Source organism: Orcinus orca, chromosome 11 (assembly GCF_937001465.1).
Source record: "Orcinus orca chromosome 11, mOrcOrc1.1, whole genome shotgun sequence".
In the NCBI taxonomy this organism is placed as follows: domain Eukaryota; kingdom Metazoa; phylum Chordata; class Mammalia; order Artiodactyla; family Delphinidae; genus Orcinus; species Orcinus orca.
In genome coordinates, this window is record NC_064569.1 from 17,158,571 (window position 1) to 17,180,348 (window position 21,778).

The following is a 21,778-nucleotide window of genomic DNA, read 5'->3' on the forward strand; positions in this document are numbered from 1 at the left end:
ACATTCATGGTTCTGGCTCCTTCTTGCTGTACTTATTCTTTAAAAGGAGTAAATATTCCTCAAGTTTCTACCTACAAACTACTTTCTATATTTCATTCTCATTTACTAACCAGATCTCAGTTTTCTTGGCCGCACATGATCGACAATTCCAAACATCAAATGCCCAAACCCCAGTCTCTCTTAGACAAGTATTTACTGGTAGGTAGCATCACCCCTCAAACTTAAGTCCCAAACTAAACTCATCTAGTCCCTCTCCATTATCCCTGATGTTTCTATTGTTAACCATTCTCCCAGCCATGTAGACTCTAAGCGTTAGTTTTTCTTTTTATCACTTTTTATATCCTGTAAGCTTTACTACTCAAAATGTCCAAGGATTAGTAGACTAGCATTCATTAGCATCACTTGGGAGTTTAGTACAAATGCAGACTCTCAGGTCCCACCCCAGCTATAATGAATCAGAATGTGCATTTTAACAAGATTCCCAGGTGATTCAAAAGCGCATTAATACCTGCGGAGCACTGCTCTAACATTCCGAAGAAAGTGACCATCTCTATCATCCATGGTACTTTAGCATATGGTGGCCACTCTGGTCCTTGTTCACTGTCTGCCTGTGTATAGAACTGTTTCAACTGGATATTGACAAATTTGGGTCCTATTTTTCTTGCCTTCCACAAACTCCCTTTTTTGCAGTTCTCTTTCCACATCATCAGTTTCTCTGCTGATCATCTCCAGCACACATGTTCTGCAAATGGTCATCAAAAGAAACCAACAGACCTGGTTGATTTAAGCAAAAGAGGACTTTATTAAAAGGACAGTGCGGTTAGTATCACTCTTCCTCTAGCACTGGATGCTGGTGTCTGTCACTAGCATTGTAGCCAGGATTGCCCCCACAAACTCAAGCATCCTGCAACCAGTGCTGCACTAGAAAGTATTTCTCCTACTCCCCACTTCTTCCCTCCCCAGCTCCAGATAAGTGGGTACGTCTGATTGGTGAAGCCTGCCTCATGCCCACACTCTACCTGATAGGGAGGCTGGTAAAGAGTGTCCAGCATTTTCAGCTTCTACAATACAAGGAAGATGCTGCCTCCCACCAAGAATCATAATTTATAGTTTAGGGAATTTCCAAAGTTCCCTAAAATTGAAAGGATTCAGATTTGCTGCAAGGCTAAAAAAAAAAAAAAAAAAAAAAAAAAGCCCGCTTCCACCACACTCACATATCTTTTTTAAAAGTTCATTTTCCTTTCCCCCTTTTGGTGAAATTTCTCAAAAAGGTTGTCCACACTTGTCCTTATTTCCTCATATCCTATTCAACCCATCCCAGTCTAGCTTCTGTCCTCAAAAGTCATCATATTCTCAAATCCAGCAGACACTTCTTAGCTCACATCAGTTTAACCTTTCAATGTTATTGGATAGTCTCCCAGCTCCCATGGCCTCGTTCTCCTGGAATTTCTTTCTTTCCGACTGCTTCAGTTCAGCTTCCTTTGCTGACTTTCCCTCTGCTCAATCTCTGTAGGTTTGTTCTCAGAACTCTCTCTCTTCCTCTCTTTAACTCCGTTCACTCCCTAAGTATTTTTTCAATCCCAATTTTTTCCTGCCTTAAAATTCTCAAGATTCTTAAATCTGATAATTCCTGCCTTTAGAAAAAAAATCTATAGGCTGGTGACCTGTTTGCTGAGCTCTAGAGTTTACATCTGCAACTGCCTACTTCACATTTCTCCTTGGATGTCTAATATACATTTTAATTTTAATATGTCCAAAGGCAACTCTTTATTTCCCTCTCTTAACTGCTTCTTTATGAAGTCTCTCCAATTTCAATAAAGAGTTTCATCATTCACCCATTGATTAAACCAAAAATCTAAGAGTCATCCTTGATTTATTTTTCTTAAACTCTCATATACGGTTTATCCACAAGTCCATGTTTTCTGCCTCCCAAATTCATTACAGCTCTCCATTCCTTGCAAGGACTCCCCTAGTCTAAGCATCATCATCTTTTGCTTACAACCAAGTTGCCATTTCTTACTCTCCAACCTCAATTTACAGTGTCCTCCCCTGACACCCACACAGCTTTGGCTCCATTGGTCTCCTTCCTGTTCTTCAAACAAGCCAAGCTACTTGCCATCCCAAGATTTTGTATTTTTCTTCTGCCTGAGAATGTCAGCAATACTGATTCCCACCCCAGTTTATCCCATGTCTGACTCCACCTTATCTTTCCAGACCCCCTTTTATTCTTACCTTCCCTAAAGTAGCCCACCACTTACCTTATCACATCATTTTGCTTACTTTTCCTTTATAAAGCATTTTAAAATTCTGTAATTACCTTATTTACCAGTTTGGAGTGTTTCCCCCCTGACCAGAAGATAAGCATGATCAAAGCAGAGACTTGTCTTTTTAATACATGGCTGTGTCCCTTGAACTAAAAGGAAGGATGTCTGTTACATAGTAGGCATTCCATAAATATTTGTTAAATAATTGAATGGATAATTAAGTGAATGACTGATGTCAAAATCCATTGAGATTCCCTAACCTTTTCATTTCTACCCAAATGATTCATCTTTACTCACCGGTGTTAGCTTGATTAGTTAGTTACCCAAGACAAGTTTTCTTACTTTGTTCATTTACTTTTGATTCTGCCTGGGGTTATTAATCATTTTCAATAATAATAATAATAATAATAATAATAATAATACTGCCTTGGGAAGCTAATAGGAAAATCAAAGGTCATGATGCTGATATTTTCAGAATATCTCCTGGCTGATGTGGACAGTAAATGATATTCACCCATCAATCATTCCTCTGCTTCCTGCAACTGAATCTCCCTGGAGGAGTCATCAGATCCTCTCAATCTTGAAGACTGACAGGAAGTCCCTGTGGACACTAGCTCTATGCAAAATCAGGAGGGATCCTTGACCCTAAGATTTAAAAGCCCCACCTTCAGAACAAAATTAGAAAACTCAGAGGTTAAGTTATAGTTATTGCAGCTTCTGGAAAGGTGTAGAACATGAAGGTAAGTAAAGGTTTTATATACTTGAGTTTTTTTAGCTATTTTTACCTCTTTTACCTCTTTTTACCTCTTTTATGTTTAATAAGTGTTTCAGAGGCTAAAGGATAGTTAAACGTTATGCCTTTAAAATATCAGAATCATTTGATTTTACAAAGAAAATTTTTCACTAATTCACCCAAATCCTCATTTGGGTTAAATAATAAAAATAATATATTTCTAATTAATTGTTTTTAAAAAAGAACTCATTGTGGATTAACTAGACGATAAACTGGGGAACCCCCTTCTGCCCCACCCTCTGAGCGCTAAAACAGAACATAGCAAAAAGTAAGGGATTTGTAATTGTCCAGGCGCCAGGGAAGGAAACAGAAATCCTATAGAGGCACAGAAACGACTTCTTTGATCTTTTCATACAGGGATTCACAAGTCTGGTGGTAACAACCTTGACTCTTTTCCTGGTGTTTTCTTTCATGGGAAATTCGAACAGTGCTCCGCAGGTAATCAAACGCAAAAATTGGGACTCCGCGCGCTGTGTGCCTGCCTGCCTTCCTTCCTTCCTTCCTCCCTCTCTCTTTCTCTCAATTTCTTCCCCTCTTTTCTTAATATCTTCTCCCTCCTTCCTTCCCTTCCTTTTCTTTCTTTCCCTCCCCTCCCTTCTTTTTTTTCCTAATAGTGGGCTGGGCAGCAACGCCTTACTAACTGCTTTCCTCTTCTCCCCGGGTTATAGAGACTCTTTGAGAGAAGGAATTGGACTCCACAAGCTATGCTCTACCTGAAGGGTGCACGTACGTTCCAAATACTTTGGTCTTCCGACAGCAATAGAGGGAGATCCGTAGGGGTGCATGAATCGGTGGGATAGATGTAGAGCTGTGGGGAGAGAATCCTATCGAGTTTGTTCCCATCGAGGTCATCCTGGTCTCAGTTAATCAAGGAGAAAGGTTGGGGGGCGGGGGTAGATTATCAGAAATCCTCCACCCTAAACCGGAGGGTTGCTGGCTCTTGCCCAAAGGGAGACTGGGATTTCCGGGGACACACCGCCCCACCCTGGCTGGTGAGCGAGATCGCCGCCCCCTCCGAAGCTCACTCGGGGGCCCGGGGGCGGGGGGCGTGCGGACTTTTCCCTCATCCGCGCCGGCGCCCCAACCCGGGCAGTTCCGCGCGCACCGGGCCCCGCCCGCTCCCGGCCCCGGAACCCCGATCGATCGGGCCGGGTGGGCGCTGAGCCCGTGTCTCGCCTTGGCAGAGGGGCGCCGCTTCATCTCCGACCAGAGCCGGAGGAAGGACCTCGCCGACCGGCCGCCGCCCGGTGAGTGCGCGGGGGTGAGGGAGCCGCGGGCTACAGAGGACCGCGCAGGACCGGAGGGGCGCGCTCCGCCTCCAAGACTGGCCCGTGGGCCTTCCCGGGGTAGAGCCGGCCCCGCCCGGCGCCGCTGGCAGCGGCGGAGCTGGGGATCGCAAGGCCCCGCCAGTATGGAGGTGGGTGGCGGGGGCCGGGGTTCCGCTCCCGGGCGTCAGGATGGATATGAGAGCTGTGCGCCTACCCCGTCCGAGAAATGGGCCTCCCGTTTAGGGCATGATCTTTACAAGATTTCTCTTAAACGCTGTTGTTGCCAATGTTGGTATCATCATCATCATCATTATTAAAATAGTGATTTGCCTAAAAACTTCAAACAGCTCTATTATATTACTAAAAAGAACTATCAAAAGCTTCAAAACCAGAAATAGTGAAGAAGTGGGAGCCTTTAAGGATGGAGCCAGAGACTGTTTCATGATAAACCTTTCCATGCCATTGGATTTAAAAATAACAATACCATTCATTTTGATAAACGTTCAAGATTGTTAAAAATGCCAAGTAGACTCATTTTGAAAAATACCAAACACTGTGTTGAGCACATAGGTGCTTATCAAATTTTTGTTTACCTTCTTCAAGCCTGCAGTGTAATTAACCTTTTTTTTTTTTTTTTACCGTAGGAGGGTAAGTTTTGTTTTCCCACTTCAGCAGCTCCCAAATTAAAAATCATGGTTTGTGTTGAATTAGGACCGTTTGTCTTCTGTCAGCTTAGATTTGAAATAGTTTTGAATATTTTGCAGATTCTCCTTCAGTTAAATAATTGACTTAACATGTGGCCAAGAAGGTAGATTATTTTCTCAAACTGCTTTGGAAGGAACAAGAGAGAAGATAGTCCAGGCTCCAGGCAGGGTCCCATCTAAACCTTTCAGCCCAGACATCCCATTTTAAGCTCTGAGGGGGAAATTTCTCATGAGTTCTTTATCTTAATCCTCCTTGCTTTCATGAAATTCTCTGTAGTATATAGTTTAAATTTTCTTCCATTCCCTGTAATACACAACATAACCAGTTGTAAGCAATGCCTAAGGGAAGTATGAAATGTTTCAACTTGTAAAAATCATTCTGTGTAAGGGGCTCTTTGATGAGGGATCACAGAGGTATTTCACAGAGATTTTCTAGTGTTATAGCATACTGGAATAGGATTTATCTATATGAATATTTAAATGCTAATAGAATCTGTATTTATTTTTTCATTTCTCCAGAAAGACGAAGCCCAAATTCCCAACTACTAACTCTTCCAGAGGCAGCAGCTGTGCTATTGGCTTCCTTGCAGAAACTGCAAGAAGGTATAATTATAGTGACCTCTTTTAACTGCAGGACAGGGAAGCTTTGAGTGCTTTGGGCATTCTGTGTTGAGTACAATGAAGTTGCTTTTATTTATTCAGATTTTTAAAAATAATTAACAGTTGCCCACACCACCAGAAATTCACAGAGATGTTTATTATTTTAATACTAGCATGCTGCTCATTAAAGTGTTTCCCAAGAATGTAAAAACATTTCCTTGATGAGACTGGGGGATTTCATGTTAATTCCATAATCCATAGCCTATTGGAGCTTTTATTTCTGTTAGAACTCCAGAAAGTCCAACTTCATTATTTTATATTTGAAAAAACTGAGGCCAAAAGAGGTTTAAATAATCGCAAATCCAGTTACTCGCTATTAAAGTTTGAACCAAATGAAATAGCTGAAAATCACTGATTTTTTACTTACAAACACAGCAGTTTCTTATGGTTCACCCTAAGAGATTGGGCTAGTTCTGATGCTAAGCCTGTGTGATTTGCATTATACTATATAGCTTCTTCCATACCAGGATTAGGTGTGTTCTTCAAATAGAGGCTCTCTGTCCATGTAGCATTAAAACCACTAATTGCATTAAGACATCTTGTTGCACATTAGCCAGGGCTGTGGAGTATAACAGGACTGGGTTCAAATCTTGGCCTTGTTGCTTTACTAGCTGGGTGACCCTGAGCGTTAGTGTCATTACGGGTAAAATGAGATAATGACATCCATGGGCAGGTTGCTCTAAGAGCCAAATGAAACAAAGTACGTACTTTCTATTAGCATTAACAATAGAGGTCATCAAAGCATATCAACAGATCTAGATTTTTCCCTCTCAAAAATTGTAATGATGCCATATTTATGACATAATTTAAATGTTAAAATGTATTTAACAAAATACAGTGAGTCGTCTAGTGGTCAAAGCATAGGCTGCTGGCCTTGGGCTCTGACACTTGTGCTAGCGGAGAAAGCCTGTGTGCTCCCTGCCTGTTATTGGACGGGCCCCATCAGGGAGGGGAAGAGAACAGGGGGCTCTTTCTGGCTTCTAGTTTATGGCTTTGTTGTGAAAAAACAAAAAACAAAAAATCCTATGAGAAGCAAATGGAAGAGAGTGGGATAAAGAGGTTTTTTTTTTTGCGGTACGCGGGCCTCTAACTGTTGTGGCCTCTCCCATTGCGGAGCACAGGCTCCGGACGCGCAGGCTCAGCGGCCATGGCTCACGGGCCCAGCCCCTCTGCGGCATGTGGGATCTTCCCAGACCGGGGCACGAACCCGTGTCCCCTGCATCGGCAGGCGGACTCTCAATCACTGCGCCACCAGGGAAGCCCTAGAGAGGTCTTCTGAAATCAGAGAAAGTCTGCGGCTGACTTGCTTGGGTGGAGGGGATTATAATACTGAATTCAGCAAATCTGCATTTATGCCTGCTAGGTGCCAGGCACTGTGACAGGTAGAGAAGAAAATGGATTAAACAAAAGCAAGAATGAGAATGGCCTTTGCAGTGAAAAGGCAGGGTGTGAACAGTCAGTAGGACAGTAGACTGTGAGAGTCATGGCTATAGTATAGCTATGACTACAACTACTGTTACTACTCCCTCTAGCTAATAATTATTGAGGGTTTTACTATAATGCAGTGGGTCAGGCACTGTTCCAAGCACTTGATATGGATTAATACATTTATTAATAATTCATTAATCCATAACAAATGAATTACCTCCTAGGATTACCCACTGTCATTATCTACACTTTACAGACGAGGAAATAGAAGCACAGAAAGATTGAGTAGCTTGCCCACTATCACATTGCAGGTACATACTAGTACTAGGATAAAAGAACGGGGGGTAACTTATTCTTTATCTGAGAATCAATCAGATGGTCCATGGATTTTTACCAGAAGGAGGACATAATGAAGGAAGATGAAACTGGTTATTGCTTATCGGGTAACCATAAGAGCAGTTACGATAGCTACAATATGGGAACATCTACCGTGTGTCAGATATTAATGCTAATCTTTATAGCCCAGAAAACTGACCCTTCCTGAGCTGTATATGCTTTCTTAAGGTCCACATAGAGTAGAAGTGATATGGGGAGTTTACACAGCAGGAAGTGATATGCGGAGTTTAACTCAGGGCTGTGGGATGCTGTAGCTCTTTCAGCTATGCCCTGCCACCTCTCAGATGGATGGTGTTGAAGAGGAAAGGCCAGAGTGATGATGTCAGTGAGAAACTAAGGCAGTCATTCAGGAGTGGAGTGATGAGGTCAGTGGGAATGAAGGCTCAACCCTGAGGCATACCGGAAGGAAGAGCAGATAAAAATCAAGGTCCTCGTGTAGAGCACAGGGAACTATATTTAATACCGTGTAATAAATCATAATGGAAAAGGCTATGAAAAAAATATATGTATAACTGAGTCACTTTGCTGTACAGAAGAAATTAACACAACATTGTAAATCAACTATACTTCAATAAAATTTTAAAACGAAAGAGAGAATCCAGAGTCAAGCACATTTTTAAAGTGTTTTTGTGAGTTTAAAATGGTGATACTGACAAATGAAAATGCCTGTGGATATAATTAAGGTTCAGTTTGAGGTGACGGAGCCTTTCCAGTGGATAAAGGTGTATAGGTCACTGGTTCTCTGCTCTCCATATGTGGACTGGTTCCATCAGAGTTCTCTGTAGAACTTGCTGGAAATACAGATTTCTTGGCCTTAGGCCCAGAGAGTCTGATTCCATACTACTTGAGTGAGGCCCCAGAATCTGTATCCTTAAGAAGTTCACTCACATTATTCTGATGACGTCAGGTTTGGGAACAACTGGAAATTCAGAGCCAGTTAATAAAGGTTGGAAACATGAAAATGGAACTCTCTCCTAGGCCTCAGATGTAGTGGGAAAAGGGCAGAGAATAAAGGATTTGCCCTGGAGAATACCCAGAGATCAAGGGAAAGGGGGAAAATCATATCAGTGAAGGGACTTCAAAAGGAGCAGGCAGAAAGGTAGGAGGAGAGCCAGAATAACAGAGAATCTAAGAAGTCGAGGATGGAAAGTTTCAAGAAAGGAGTGACGAGAAGCATCAACTATAGCAGAATGCTTAGTAAGAGTACAGAAATCAAAGGAGAAGGAAGATTGTGTTGGGTAGGAAGGGTCATTAAATCACGGTTCACAAGTCTTCTCCTCAGCCCCTGCCCAGTGGTATGATTTGCTGCTGCCTTGCCCGTCTGAAACCTTGTTTCAAGGGAATTTAGGAAAAGAAGGTAAACTGCAGAGTTAAGAGATTAAGTGGATGCTTACTGGCATGGCTTTCAGAATTCTTGTGATGAAAAGGTGAGAAAGAGTTGAATGATGGGTAGAAGATGCTTCATCCATGGTGGTCTTTTCTAAATTCAGCATTTGGCACTCTGATTTTTTTTTTTTCCAGCTGCGCAGCGAGGCATGCGGGATCTTAGCTCCCTGACCAGGGATGGAACCCATGCCCCCTGCAGTGGAAGGGTAGAGTCTTAACCACTGGAATGCCAGGCAAGTCCCTCTTACTGATTTTTGAAGTCAGTAGGAGGACAGTGAGGTTGGAGATGGATTGTTAGTGACGTCTGAGATTTAATTGCTGGGAGGATGTGCAGAGCCAGAAAGGAAAGTGAGCTGGAATGGAGAAGGTAGAGCTAATTTTAAAGAGGAGGAGAGGGATCTTCATTAGAAACTTTACAGAAGAATGTGACTGTAGGTCTCCATTTCAAGTCTTTGTTGGAGAATAAATTCAAGTTTTTAATTATTGAAGTTTCCGAAGTGGCTTGTCTCTGATGATGAAATGGGGAAACAAAATTTTATTAGTCTAAATGGATGGGAAAGTTTTGGATTCCCATATGATAGATTAATCACTAGTCACCTTTAATATTTTTATTCTGAAGTCCCTAGGTATTATTTGGACTTATTTTATGTAGTGGATTATTATTTTAAGTAGTGGATTGTTACCTTAATGGAGGATATACAGGGATGATTCCTTTCTTTTTTATTTTTTTCCTTTCCTTTAAATACATACTAGTATATTTAAAATAGATAACTAATAAGGAGCTACTGTATAGCACAGGGAACTCTACTCAATACTCTGAAATGACCTATATGTGAAAAGAATCTAAAAAGAGTGGATATTTGTATATGTATAACTGATTCACTTTGCTGTACAGTAGAAACTAACACAACACTGTAAATCAACTATACTCCAATAAAAATTTTTAAAAATAGAAAAATAAAATTTTTTTTAAAAATAGAGTAGCTGATAATCTGTAGTATTTTGAAGTTTGCTACCAGTTCAGGTTAAACTATAACTCAGATATTCCAACCATATTGTAACTAACTAGGGGAAAGTGGTTTTCTCTAGAGATGACCTTACATAAAATGAGGAACGGAATTTTGCCTCTGGCAGCTTCCTCTCCCTTCCCCATCCTCAGTTTCAGCCCTTCAACCCATTTTTAGTCCCAGGAATCTGCTGTCATCTCAGTCCGCTGTCCCCACCCCAGAGGTGATTCTTCCTGCTCTGAAGTTGTGCAGTCCTGCCCAGCTAACAAGTGTCCCTTCTTTTTGTCTTACTTCCACCCCAGACATCTAGTTCAACTTGTAAGAGAATATGTGCAAATGTGTTCCTCTGTCATCTTTGCCAGCTAAAATGCATTTTAACAGGAAATACAGAAACAGTACCTTGAATGGTTCTACTGGTGGGTATTTTAGACATGAGGCATATTTAGAGCAAGACATGTGGCCTTTTCAGATTTCTACCAAACACACCATGTAATAGTTAAATTCACTGTAGAGATTCACATGTCAGATGTGAATTCCTCAATGCATACCAAGCTGAGGGGGAAATTTTTGAAACAAAATCAATCAAAATCCAATTTGGGGGTGGTTTCCATAGCAGAGTGCCTGAGTTGACATAATGTAGGGGGGCAAATGTTTATCTCCTGAGGTTCTCTTCATCTTTTATTTTCTTCTTATAAAACACAGGGTACGTGTTTATGTTATGTATTTTTTTTTATCCTTACAGCTGGAGAAGAAAACTTTGATCAAACCAGATTCCTAGAAGACAGCCTGCTAAACTGGTGAAAATATACCAGATTCCATTCAATTATAGTTCTGTTCTTGTTGAAAACATGAACCATGTGAACAAAGCCTGTGGACCCTTTTTATCTTCATTTGTAATCTTAGGAACATGTGCAGCCAGTTTTATTCTTTCAGAAGCTAAAGTGATGTTGAGTTCTTAGTGAGAACATCATTGCTTTCTTCCATTGCTTCAGGTCCTGTTTAGATCGCCTTGTGTCTTACTCTTGAATTTTTTAGCCCATTTATAATTATTAGGTTGAAGACTCTTTAGAGTGTTCTTTTGTTTTGTGACAACAAATACCCATCTTGATCTAATCATTCTTAGTTGCTTTTTTTCATTCTGTTACCCACTTGCACTGTCTTATCACTCAGCAGAGAATCTCCTCTCCTTTTCCCCCTTTTCTCACCTCCAAGGAGGGTGAGGCAGGGAAGCATGGCAAGATGGGAAAGAGTAGAGTGTGATTCTTTTAGTATCCAGGAGAGGTAAGTTGTCAGGAAGGGAAGAGGGAAGGGATGACTGGGAAGAAGCCCTGTGATCAGACACTGCAGTGTGGTTGCTGAGAGAGGGGACCCTTGGTGAGACTGGAGCCAGTGGAAGGTTCTACAGCTGGAAGCTCCCCCTTGTGCTCTCTGGGGATCTCCCCGAATTCAGTTTAGAAACAAGGATCTAAAAGTTACTGGGAAATAAGCAGATGGAAACACACGCTGCTCTTGTACAAAAGAAACAAACCAGTTTTTTAGAGGTAACCCATTTTCCATGGCTAAACAGACTCAAACACTACTTACTCTAATTGACTAGAACTCTAGGCTTTATTTGACATAAAAACATAACATAAAGGCACCCTGATACAAAGTGCATGGTAATATGCCTAATTTATTCATTTTTTTAACTCAACTAGGGTTCAGTACTATCTGAAAAATAAAATACACACATACCTACAGCAAGCATATAGTATATTTATTTGGAATTACAATATGACTATCATGTTCATTATTTTTGACTTAATTACTTGAGAGTTGTTATTGATAAATGTCACAAGTAGAAAGTATTGTCCATTCTTATTGTCATCAGTATATAGCTATTAGTCAGTAGCTAAAGAATATCATTATGTGAATGTCTCTGTAACTTGGAATTACAATTTTACTGTGTTAAGTAATCAAAACCCTGCTTATAAGATTTGTCTGTATCTCATTTCATAATTGAATAATGAAACTGTATTCAAGTTAATGTAACTTTGATGTCTGCCAAAAAAATAATATGCTAGCAATAAAAAAAAATCTATGTGGCATTATAATAGGTGCCTGTCATTAATTATTGTTTGATTTTAAAGTGGATTTTCTAGACAGTGTATATGTCCAGTTTATTGAGAATTATGTACTCACCTGACATAGACTTGTACATATGGACTACTTAAATACTATGTCTAGTCCCAGAATACATTTAAAGTCTATCTTACAAAGTAATTCTTCTACAACTAGAACAATCTCAAGTATTTCCCACTAAAACAGAGTTTGTAAAAGCTGTCTAAATGACCAACGGCTGTTATAATATCAGCTACAATATTACAAGTACTTGAATTTCCTGAACATTGTTCTGCCGTACAGATGTGCACATTAACCCAGTAGTTGCATATGCCCGGTTTGCTGTAACTTTCTATCTCTCCGGGGGTGTCTTTGCAATTCTCTTTGTTTCTATCTTGTTCAAAACTGAAATGAATAAGTGATCAGTGCTCAAAACTTTTCACGTTGTATGGCTTGTTTTTTAAAATTGGAAAATATATGCCTCCTGTGCACGTCCATGTACTAGAATACCCCACCTCCAGATAGGACTTGCAGCCACTTTCACCCCGTTCCAGTTGCTCTTCCCCTCTTTGCCTCTATAGCCTTCTTCCCCTGTGGCTACGTGGCCTCCAGGGTGGGCTCTCAATTACTCTCTATTCCCCTGGTTTTCCCCAGTGGATGACTCCTCTCCCCCACCATAGTGATCCTAAGCAAGGAGAGAAGGTGAGAGGTTAAAATCAGCCTCCAACTAGCATTTCTTCTTTACCTGCTGATGAGAAATAAAAGTCTATATCCTACCAACCCTGAGTTACATTATTTTACCTTGACCTCAGGAGAAAGAGGAGTTGGGAATGTAACCTGTTGGTCTCCTCCTACTGGACTATAAATCCCTTAAGGAAATGTTCACGTCTAATTTGATTTTATCCTTACAACCACAATGTGAGGTGGGCAGTTGTATCTCCCACATTACTTCACAGAAATTTAGGATCATTCTAGGAAGTCGCTTTCAATCTCCTCAAGTACACTTAACCAATCCCTCTTCTGAGACCTCCTTGTGTCCAGGAAAGCTACTAGTATAGCACTTGTAATATTTTATATTCCCATCTGTATATGTAAAGCCAGCTCTGTTCACTCTAGCCCTTACCATGGAAGGAAGGGTGGTACAATGCATAAAAAAAGTCTTGCTGTCAGCTGGTCAGGCACACACAATTTTCCATATTTCCTGTCCTCCAATTTATGGATACATACATTATTTATTATTTTTTCTTTTTTTATACATACTTTAAGAGCATCAATTTTTTGTATCTATGTTTCTCCCAGTAAGACCATTCATTTAGGCAACTACTGTGTATAAGGTGCTGTGCTAGACACACAGTCACCTAACAATCCTATTGGTAGTTCCTCACCGAGCTTTGTCAATATTGGGGAAAGAGCAACTAGACACCAGTCTTTGTCAGTCTTGGGGAAAGGACAACTAAGTGACTGGAGCAAGGGCTTGGAGTCAGGTGGCAGCAGCTGTCTGAACAGAGGACCAAGTGCAGGGTAGAAACTGATTCTTACACATGCCACTCGAAGCCAGGTGTTTGCAAATCAGTCATTTCCATGTGTCCTATACCATTTGTACTCATTTCTAATCAAAGAACTATTCTTTCATTTAAAAAAAAAAAACTTGGGCTTCCCTGGTGGCGCAGTGGTTGAGAATCCGCCTGCCGATGCAGGGGACACGGGTTCGTGCCCCGGCCCGGGAGGATCCCACATGCCGCGGAGCGGCTGTGCTCTTGAGCCATGGCCGCTGGGCCTGCGCGCCCGGAGCCTGTTGCTCCGCAACGGGAGAGGCCACAACAGTGAAAGGCCCGCGTACCGCAAAAAACAAACAAACAAAAAAAAAAAAAAACACTAAGCCAAGGATCATGGTGATGATAACTAAAAAATCAGCATTAGGAAATGAAAATTCTTATTGCTTAAAATAACCATTTAAAAAACACTTCCAGTCTTCCTCCTTTAATTAACACTCTTCCTAGAGCCTGAACTGACAGGGGTAAGAGGAGTTGGATTTTATTATAAATTACAAAATTGCCATTCACTTAATCTCCTCCACTTTTTAGGCAGAGAATAAATCCCATTGTTATACTGAGAAGAAGAGAATGAACCATGTGACATTTTCATTTCTTTCAATAATCGTTCTTACTATGTTCTCACTGAATTAGCCTGTTCGACCAGAGTGGAATTCAGTTCTTGTATTCACCGTGCAGCTTCTTCTTCCCGCGAGGAACGTGATTCAGAGACAATGGCGACTTGATATTTAACCGATCCCTTTCAGCCTCCTCTTCCTCATCGTATCTTTCATCCTCATTCTCATCCTCCACATCGCTGCTCTGAGGACTAGAGACCTGAGATCCTGAAGGAGAAGGTGGTACTGAGGAAGGCCTGGGATATTTAAACCCTTCTGTCTGCCAAAGACAAAAATAAGACACAAAACATTAGAATGGCTTTTTGATTTTTCAATGATGTACACACTTGGCATGTGCATTTAATAAAAAACACAGTTGGATTTTTTGGTCTGTTCAGGGGCTATTAACTTTGATTTATCTTGATTCTGGTCCAACCACGCTCAAGAGAAACTCCTTAAATAAATAGCTTTCTTTTATCAAGCACTGAAATGTGCCAGGGGCTATATACATATGACCTTTTTTTTTTTTTTTTTAAATTTTTTTATTTTTTGCGGTACGCGGGCCTCTCACTGTTGTGGCCTCTCCTGTTGCAGAGCACAGGCTCCGGACGCGCAGGCTCAGCAGCCATGGCTCACGGGACTAGCCGCTCCGCAGCATGTGGGATCCTCCCGGACCGGGGCACGAACCCGTGTCCCCTGCATCGGCAGGCGGACTCTCAACCACTGCGCCACCAGGGAAGCCCCATGTGATCTTATTTAATCTCTGACCAATTTGTTCTTTCCGCTGACAGAAGAAAATTGAGGGTCCAAGAGGCCAATGATTTGCCCAAGGTCAAACGGCATGTAAGTGGTAGAGCAAAGAGTGGTTCCAGGGCTGTGATCGTCCCAGAGCCTTTAATATCAACTGCCATGATACACTGTTGAGATTATCAGTGTCTATGTCATCCTTCAGATTTGCTCAATCCAATTCCAGAACATGAGCAGCCTGGATATTCCATGGACAACACCCACTAGAAAGGTTCCTGGAAGTCAGGCCACTTCATTGACCTTAAAATTCCACCCGTTCCTTTTATTTCAGCTAATGAGCAAACATCACTAGGTTTTAATCAATTGCCCTTCTACCTCAGATGCTCTGAGATAACTCATTTGATAAACACATACTAAGCACCACCTATGGGGCAGGAGGAAACAAAGATGAAAAATATCCCTGCTCTCTAGGAGTGCAGACGCTTCATCAATCAGGAAGACAAATATGTAAAATTGTTACAGCACTTATCGCTCTGGATTTCAACTATTTTTAGACATTATTATGTCATACACATACGCTCATTTCAAGGCTCAGATACTTTACCTGAAAGCAATACCAAAAAAAAAAAAAAAAGAGCTGAGTCCTACACTTAGGGAGCATAGGAGCTCAATACTTATTATTTGAATTAGTTGAATAAATGAATGAATATAGCTGAATTATCATCAAGAGCAGTGAATACCTCTAAATAAGCTAAGCAAGTCACTCTGTTAGAATCATGGACATGGGAAGTGGAATTTGTATACTGAGGGATTTACAAAACTCTTTCACTTTCTCTATGAGCAAATTTTCCCTTGGGTTAACCTTCTAGATCTGGTCCCCAGACACCAAATAGAGGTGGAATATAAGGTATTAGGCAAAACTGTTTATAGTGAAAGTGACTGCTGATTGGAAAATTACATCTGCTTTTGGAGGATCTATAAATACTTGATGAAGGTCTCTAGTATTTGGAAATCCTTGAATTTGATGACTCTTGTAATTGCTCACATTCCTTGTGGAGACCATAGAAGCTTATCTGTGAGGATTTACATGAGATGTTGGGTCCTGTGTGGAACTGCTAAGCTAAAATGGATCTCATAGTCAATGATATGGGTTTCATCTTTTACACCTAAATTTTCACCTGGTGGGTCGGGAACAGAGAAGTTTAGCTCTTGGACCACTGTGTAGACTCCTGTAAGGACTAATTCCACTGAAGAGAAATGCCTGATACTGCCCTACTTCAAGCTGTGTTTCCTTCTAAGTGAATGTGATGACAAGTAATCTGCTCTAGCCTCAAGAATATAAATGTCTAAGGGAATATTAGAGGAAGACTCCCTGGTGGGCACTGCTGAATTTCCATGCATAAATGTTCATCTAGTCCAATTTCTCCTGTGGTGTTCGAATTCACTATTACCCTTGCCAAGTCGTCACCCTACATTTCAACATCTCCTTGGATAGCAAATTCACTTCCAATGCGAGCAGGCCAGTTTATTTTTTGACAACCCTCAAAAGAATGGATGTCTAACAGAGGTTTTAGGCACTCGGGCAAGGAGAGGTTTCATATGAAAGTGCTTCTCCAGTGACATGAATTGGCTGACTGCTCAGCCTGTGTATATAAGCTAACTCTGAACTGAGGGCTTAGAGCTGGTCTGATTTGTCAGTTTCTCTATTTGCTTTGTAGCAACACTATGAAAAAGTACAATAGTTTGTGAATTTAGCTACTTCAAAATAAAAGGTATTGTTAGGACTTACCATATGTAAGACATTTAGCTTTCAAAACAAATAAACAATACATAAAATATTTACCATTGGTGGTGATGTGGTTTCCGTGTGGAATTTATCTGGAAAAGCTCTGCTTAATGTCAGATGTCTGGCATGCTGGTAATACTATGATAGAAAACCAACCCATGGGTTAAAAAAGATGTATATTTATATATTTATATCTCAATAACCAAGTTGTTATATAAAATCTTTTTCTCCTACTTATAAATATATATTTTTTAAAGTGGCAGATTTTATTCATCCTAAATTTAAGAATCAGAAAAAAAATATGACAGTTTATAGCTTTATCATTTTTCAGGGAATAAGTAAAGAAATACTATCAAAAATTGGAGGGGAAGGACATACTGGCTTTACTGAACTCTGAATTGAGCACTAAGGCGACTGAAAACACTGGTTTTACTCTATAGAGAAGCAGTGTGGCACAGAGAATAAGACGGGGCCTGAATAATCAGACACACTGGCTTTAAATCCTGCTTCCGACCTTACGTTAGAAACATAGCTTCTAAGGGGCTTATCATCCTGCTTTCATTATAAAATGAAGACAGCAAAATTAATCTTCCTAGGTGGAAATGAGCGTGACTACTGGCATTAGTGTGTGTAGATACTCAGCTGATGGCCGTGTCTGTCATTTGTCAGCCAGAGTTGAGCAGTATCTAAGCAGATACATTATGTGAAGGCAAAGTCAATTTAGTTTTTATTAAATCATCCACTGCTAAGACATATGAACGTCTGAGTATTTATAAACTAATGGCAGGATTGAAAGGAGGTATTTCCTGTACCTGTCATTTTGAGAAACAAGATTATTTCCACTCCCCACTGTAGTTGAGGAATGTGATCATATTATCTCTTAGAGTGTAACAAACTAGGGACTTTTCTCTTGATTTCCTCATCTTCATGAAACCCGTAAAGCATCAAGTTAAGCCCAGGTGATAGAATAATTAGTAAGATCATGGCTAGATGCTGCTAGACTGGCTGTTCTGGTCTCAAACTAAATATGAAAAATTGGGGTTGGGACTTTGCGAATTCACATGAAGCTCAAAGGTATTCATATTAAGTACGTGAAAACATCACTGAGATCTTAACGATGATACAGACTTGACCTTGCAGATTACACCTCGAATCAATTCTTTTATCGTCCAGTGGGATTTTTAAAGGGGTCCTCTGTGTGTTATCATAAACTTGCTTACTCTGCCTAAGTATCTCCAATCCAGAAGGTCTGAAAGCCTCTCGGTTCGGTTCCTCTGAATAATCCTCTGGCGGCGTGACTGTTTGCAAAATCCATAGAGAAACTGAGTCAGCTGATTGCAAGAATCATCCAGTGAGCGGAATCGCCTGTCAACGATGTAAATACCTGAGGCACACAAAAGCCAGAACACAAGTCAAGATAAGGCTAACCTTAAAGCACTTCTACTGTTCCTTAGGGTCTATCGCGAACTGCGTGATTATCCACTCCCTGACTCCCCTACTGCCTCTGCTTTATCTTTTCCCTTCTGAGACTGTATTTCTCCTGTGATTTCCTTCCAATGGCTCAAAATTGTCACCAACACACAGCCAACAAAACACATCTTGCTAAAGAAAATCTGGCAGTACAGGGATACCTTGGATCAGTGATCATCCTTGGCGCTGCTCACTGACCAGAATCCCCGGGGTGAGACCTGGGTCTCAGTGCTTTTTAGGTTTCCCCAGTGTCCCCACCGTGCAGCCACGGGTGAGGACCAGAGCTGTCAGCCAAGGAAAGACAACAGTGACAATGCAATTCTAAAAGACCAGAGAATCGGCAACGTCCAGGCAGAGCACCCAGCCCATTCTAACTTTTCTGGCTGCTAGGCAGCCTGGACATATAGACGGTGATACCATCTGCCATCTTATATGTGAATTTTGATAACTTGGCATGGAACTTATAAAATAATTACGCTGATCGATACATGTACTCTAAAGCCATGGTTATTGTGCTTGTCACTTCTAGGTAATAGAGGACCGAATCAGTCCAGAAAAATAAAAAGGTGAAAAGGCAATGTTTGTCCAAGTTTAGCACTCCTTTTGTAGTTTGTCGTTTGAGTAATATGTTCAATATTAATATCATTCTAATCTTTTCTATGGATCATTAATGAAATCTACTTTTAATTAAACAAGAAGTATAAAAAGTTTAATCCTCAAGATAGCGTTAGAGTCGGGCTCTGTGAAGACCCCGTGCTTTGTTTGGTTAGAGGTCCCTTCTCCCCCAGTTGGGTTCATGATGAACATCCTCACCATATGCAGTGGGATCAGCCACGTGCTCCTCCATGAAACAGCCAAAGCCAGAGAGGTTGGTGGTCACACTGGGGATACCCATCACAGTGCATTCGGCTGCCAGGGGAAATAGACAAAGGCTTGGCTTCAAACCAGCAACAACATCCTCTTACACACGCAGAGAAGGAAAAGCCCCAGTCCACCTAAATAGCAACATTTATTTTATGCCAGGCACGGTACTAAGCTCCTTACATGCCTGAACTAATTTAATCTTCTCAACCACCCTATGAAGTGAGGCTACCGTTATCCCCATCTTACACACGAAGACATTGAGGCACAGAGAGATTAACTAGCTTCCTCAACTTCACCAAGCCAGGCAACGTGGTAGAGCTGGGATTTGAAGCCAGGTGCCCAGCTCCAGAGCCCTTGCTCAAAACTGCTACCCTACACTGCCTCTCTCATTCCAGCTGGCTTTGTTTTTTGCTCTGTTCTAAGCTTGTGTCACTAAGTATTTGGCAAGTTTACGGGGTAAGTAAATATGTTTTGGAAAGAACCAGCTCCTCCAACATTTTCACCTCTCTTGCCACCAACCCCTTCCACTTTCTCGGGTGCTCAGCCAACCCACGGTTTCTTTCAATCCTCTACCACCTTTTAGTCAAAACCCTTTTTTTAGACAATATCAGATGTGTCTTAAGACATGTTAACACACTGAAGGATGTTTGAATTGTTAACATGAAATTTATATTTTATTATGGAATTTCTCTTGGTTGGCTAGTGGGGATGGGTGGATAAAAAGAGATTTCCTCATGACCCATGTACTCCTGTTCTGCAAGTATTGCCTCTTGGTTTAGCTCTAGAGAACAGTGGTTTCCGAATTTGGGGGAAGACGTTAGAGGAGAGGAAGGTGGGACGGGGATTACTGACCCATTTGAGAATCAGATGAAAACTCTGGAACTCCTCCCCAGAAAAATTTTGCCTACAATTCTATGGAAATTCACAGATCCTTATTTCTATTAAATACTCATTGACACCCATATAATAAAATGCCAGGGACCCATGTAAGCTCAGTATATGTTCACTGAGTGAATTTAATGAAGTCAGCATTTATCTTCACTGGGTTTTCTCAAAACACGAAACACAGATTTTAACACTTTCTGGAGTGAGAGTTAGTACAGCATAAAACAATTATGTAAAAAAAGTTAGAGACGTATCTAATATGCTAATGCCAAATGTATACCACCAGAGGTTTTGTTGTTTCTATAAATAAGGAGAAACCAACTTCTTTTGGTTAATTTATTATTTATTTATTTATTTTGGCCACACCATGGGGCTTGTGGGATTTTAGTTCCCCAACCAGGGATTAAACCCGGGCCCTCGGCAGTGAGAGCATGGAGCCCTAACCACTGGACAACCAGGGAATTCCCCTTTGGTTAATTTAAAACAGAGAATGACTCATTCACTATAGGGTACATATTTCTCACATCCTTTTTTCCATCTACTTATTTTTCACAACACATTTGCTGGCCTTTATCTTAACACACTAAATATATTTCCTCTGTCATTTCATGTTAAGTTTAACTTTGTCCTATAAAATGATATTCTGGCAGAAAGACTGCTGTAAGTTAGATACATTCTCTTTTAATAAAAATGACTTCCCACATTCCCTTGGTCACTCATGCTTTGGTTTTGTACTTCTTTGCTCTCAATATTTCCAATCGTAAATTATGTTACTTCCTAGAAATAATAGGAATAAGAGCCTATAACAAAGTTTTAAGTTCATCAAGTGAATTGTTTTCGTGTATCTCAAAAGATAGATACTCTATTGTAAGCAATTTAAGACAACTATGCGGGCATTTCATAGGTAAGAAGACACTGCCTTGAGGGAGACGCAAGAGGGAAGAGATATGGGAACATATGTATATGTATAACTGATTCACTTTGTTATAAAGCAGAAACTAACACACCATTGTAAAGCAATTATACCCCAATAAAGATGTTAAAAAAAACATATATACTGATATATACATCTATATATATATTCACACTTTCACACTAAGTGAAACATTTCATTAGAAAAATAAAAACAATTATAAAATTAAAAAAAAAGAAGACACTGCCTTCTCAAAAGTGGAATTTGTGCCGAGAACAATTTTTAGAACTACAAGTAGAGGTAGCTGGAGGAGTTAGATCAATAACTTTTCTCTGTCATGCTTCAAGAATGGATAATTCTTTTTCAATCTTCCCCCAAAAGTTCTAATGGTTTTACAGCTGCTGGCAAATTATTCTTGGTGGAGCCTAGAACAATAGAATAGGACCTATGTCAAAATATGAAGAGCCTTCATGTCACTCCTACTGTAAAGATTATAGTATCCTATTTATACAGAATTTTAAATTCCACACTAAAATTCTGGGATCAACATGTAAAGATTAGAAAAATATCTTCTTCATAATTCAGTCTATGACCTTTCTAACACTGACTGCCGTTGCCCTTTACTTGGCCTATAATGACATTGAGATGCAGAAGGCAAAATGTATTCATTATAAATAAATATGTTTTCTGAGCCTTTTCTTTTACAGTTATAAATGGAATTATATCTATACTAGGAGGAAAATCGCTGTTTACCAAGAAGATGGAAAAGCCATCGTTGTCTTCTTTGCATTGGCATACACTTAAAGTACTTGTTTCTTTTCTAATTAGGCATTTCAGTACAAATACAAGTTGATGGCTCTGAGGCTAATGGCAACCATGCTAGTACAGACCAGAAAAGAAAAATAGATAGTGGATCTGGGAATCCACCATCCGAACAGAAAGGGGGGCAGGTGGAGGG

General features: G+C 40.5%; 2 protein-coding genes across 2 annotated transcripts in view; one reads left to right on the plus strand and one right to left on the minus strand.

Annotated features, from left to right (window-relative positions):
* The first annotated feature begins 1,142 nt into the window (after positions 1-1,142).
* SPX (spexin hormone) lies at positions 1,143-13,629 on the plus strand. The gene is made up of 6 exons (XM_004270932.3): positions 1,143-3,004; positions 3,415-3,495; positions 3,726-3,783; positions 4,242-4,304; positions 5,549-5,632; positions 10,649-13,629. Exons 1-6 carry the CDS (start codon positions 2,999-3,001, stop codon positions 10,705-10,707), a joined length of 351 nt encoding a protein of 116 aa, XP_004270980.1. The 5' UTR covers positions 1,143-2,998; the 3' UTR covers positions 10,708-13,629.
* A 16-nt stretch (positions 13,630-13,645) lies between these two features.
* GYS2 (glycogen synthase 2) overlaps positions 13,646-21,778 on the minus strand; it is a 57,918-nt gene continuing 49,785 nt past the window's right edge. The window contains exons 13-16 of the mRNA XM_004270931.3: positions 18,972-19,067; positions 17,909-18,072; positions 16,746-16,826; positions 13,646-14,435 (exon numbers count right to left, since the gene is read on the minus strand). Coding sequence (XP_004270979.1) covers positions 14,214-14,435; positions 16,746-16,826; positions 17,909-18,072; positions 18,972-19,067 — 563 coding nt within the window. The 3' untranslated portion in view covers positions 13,646-14,213. The remainder of the gene's footprint in view (positions 14,436-16,745; positions 16,827-17,908; positions 18,073-18,971; positions 19,068-21,778) is intronic.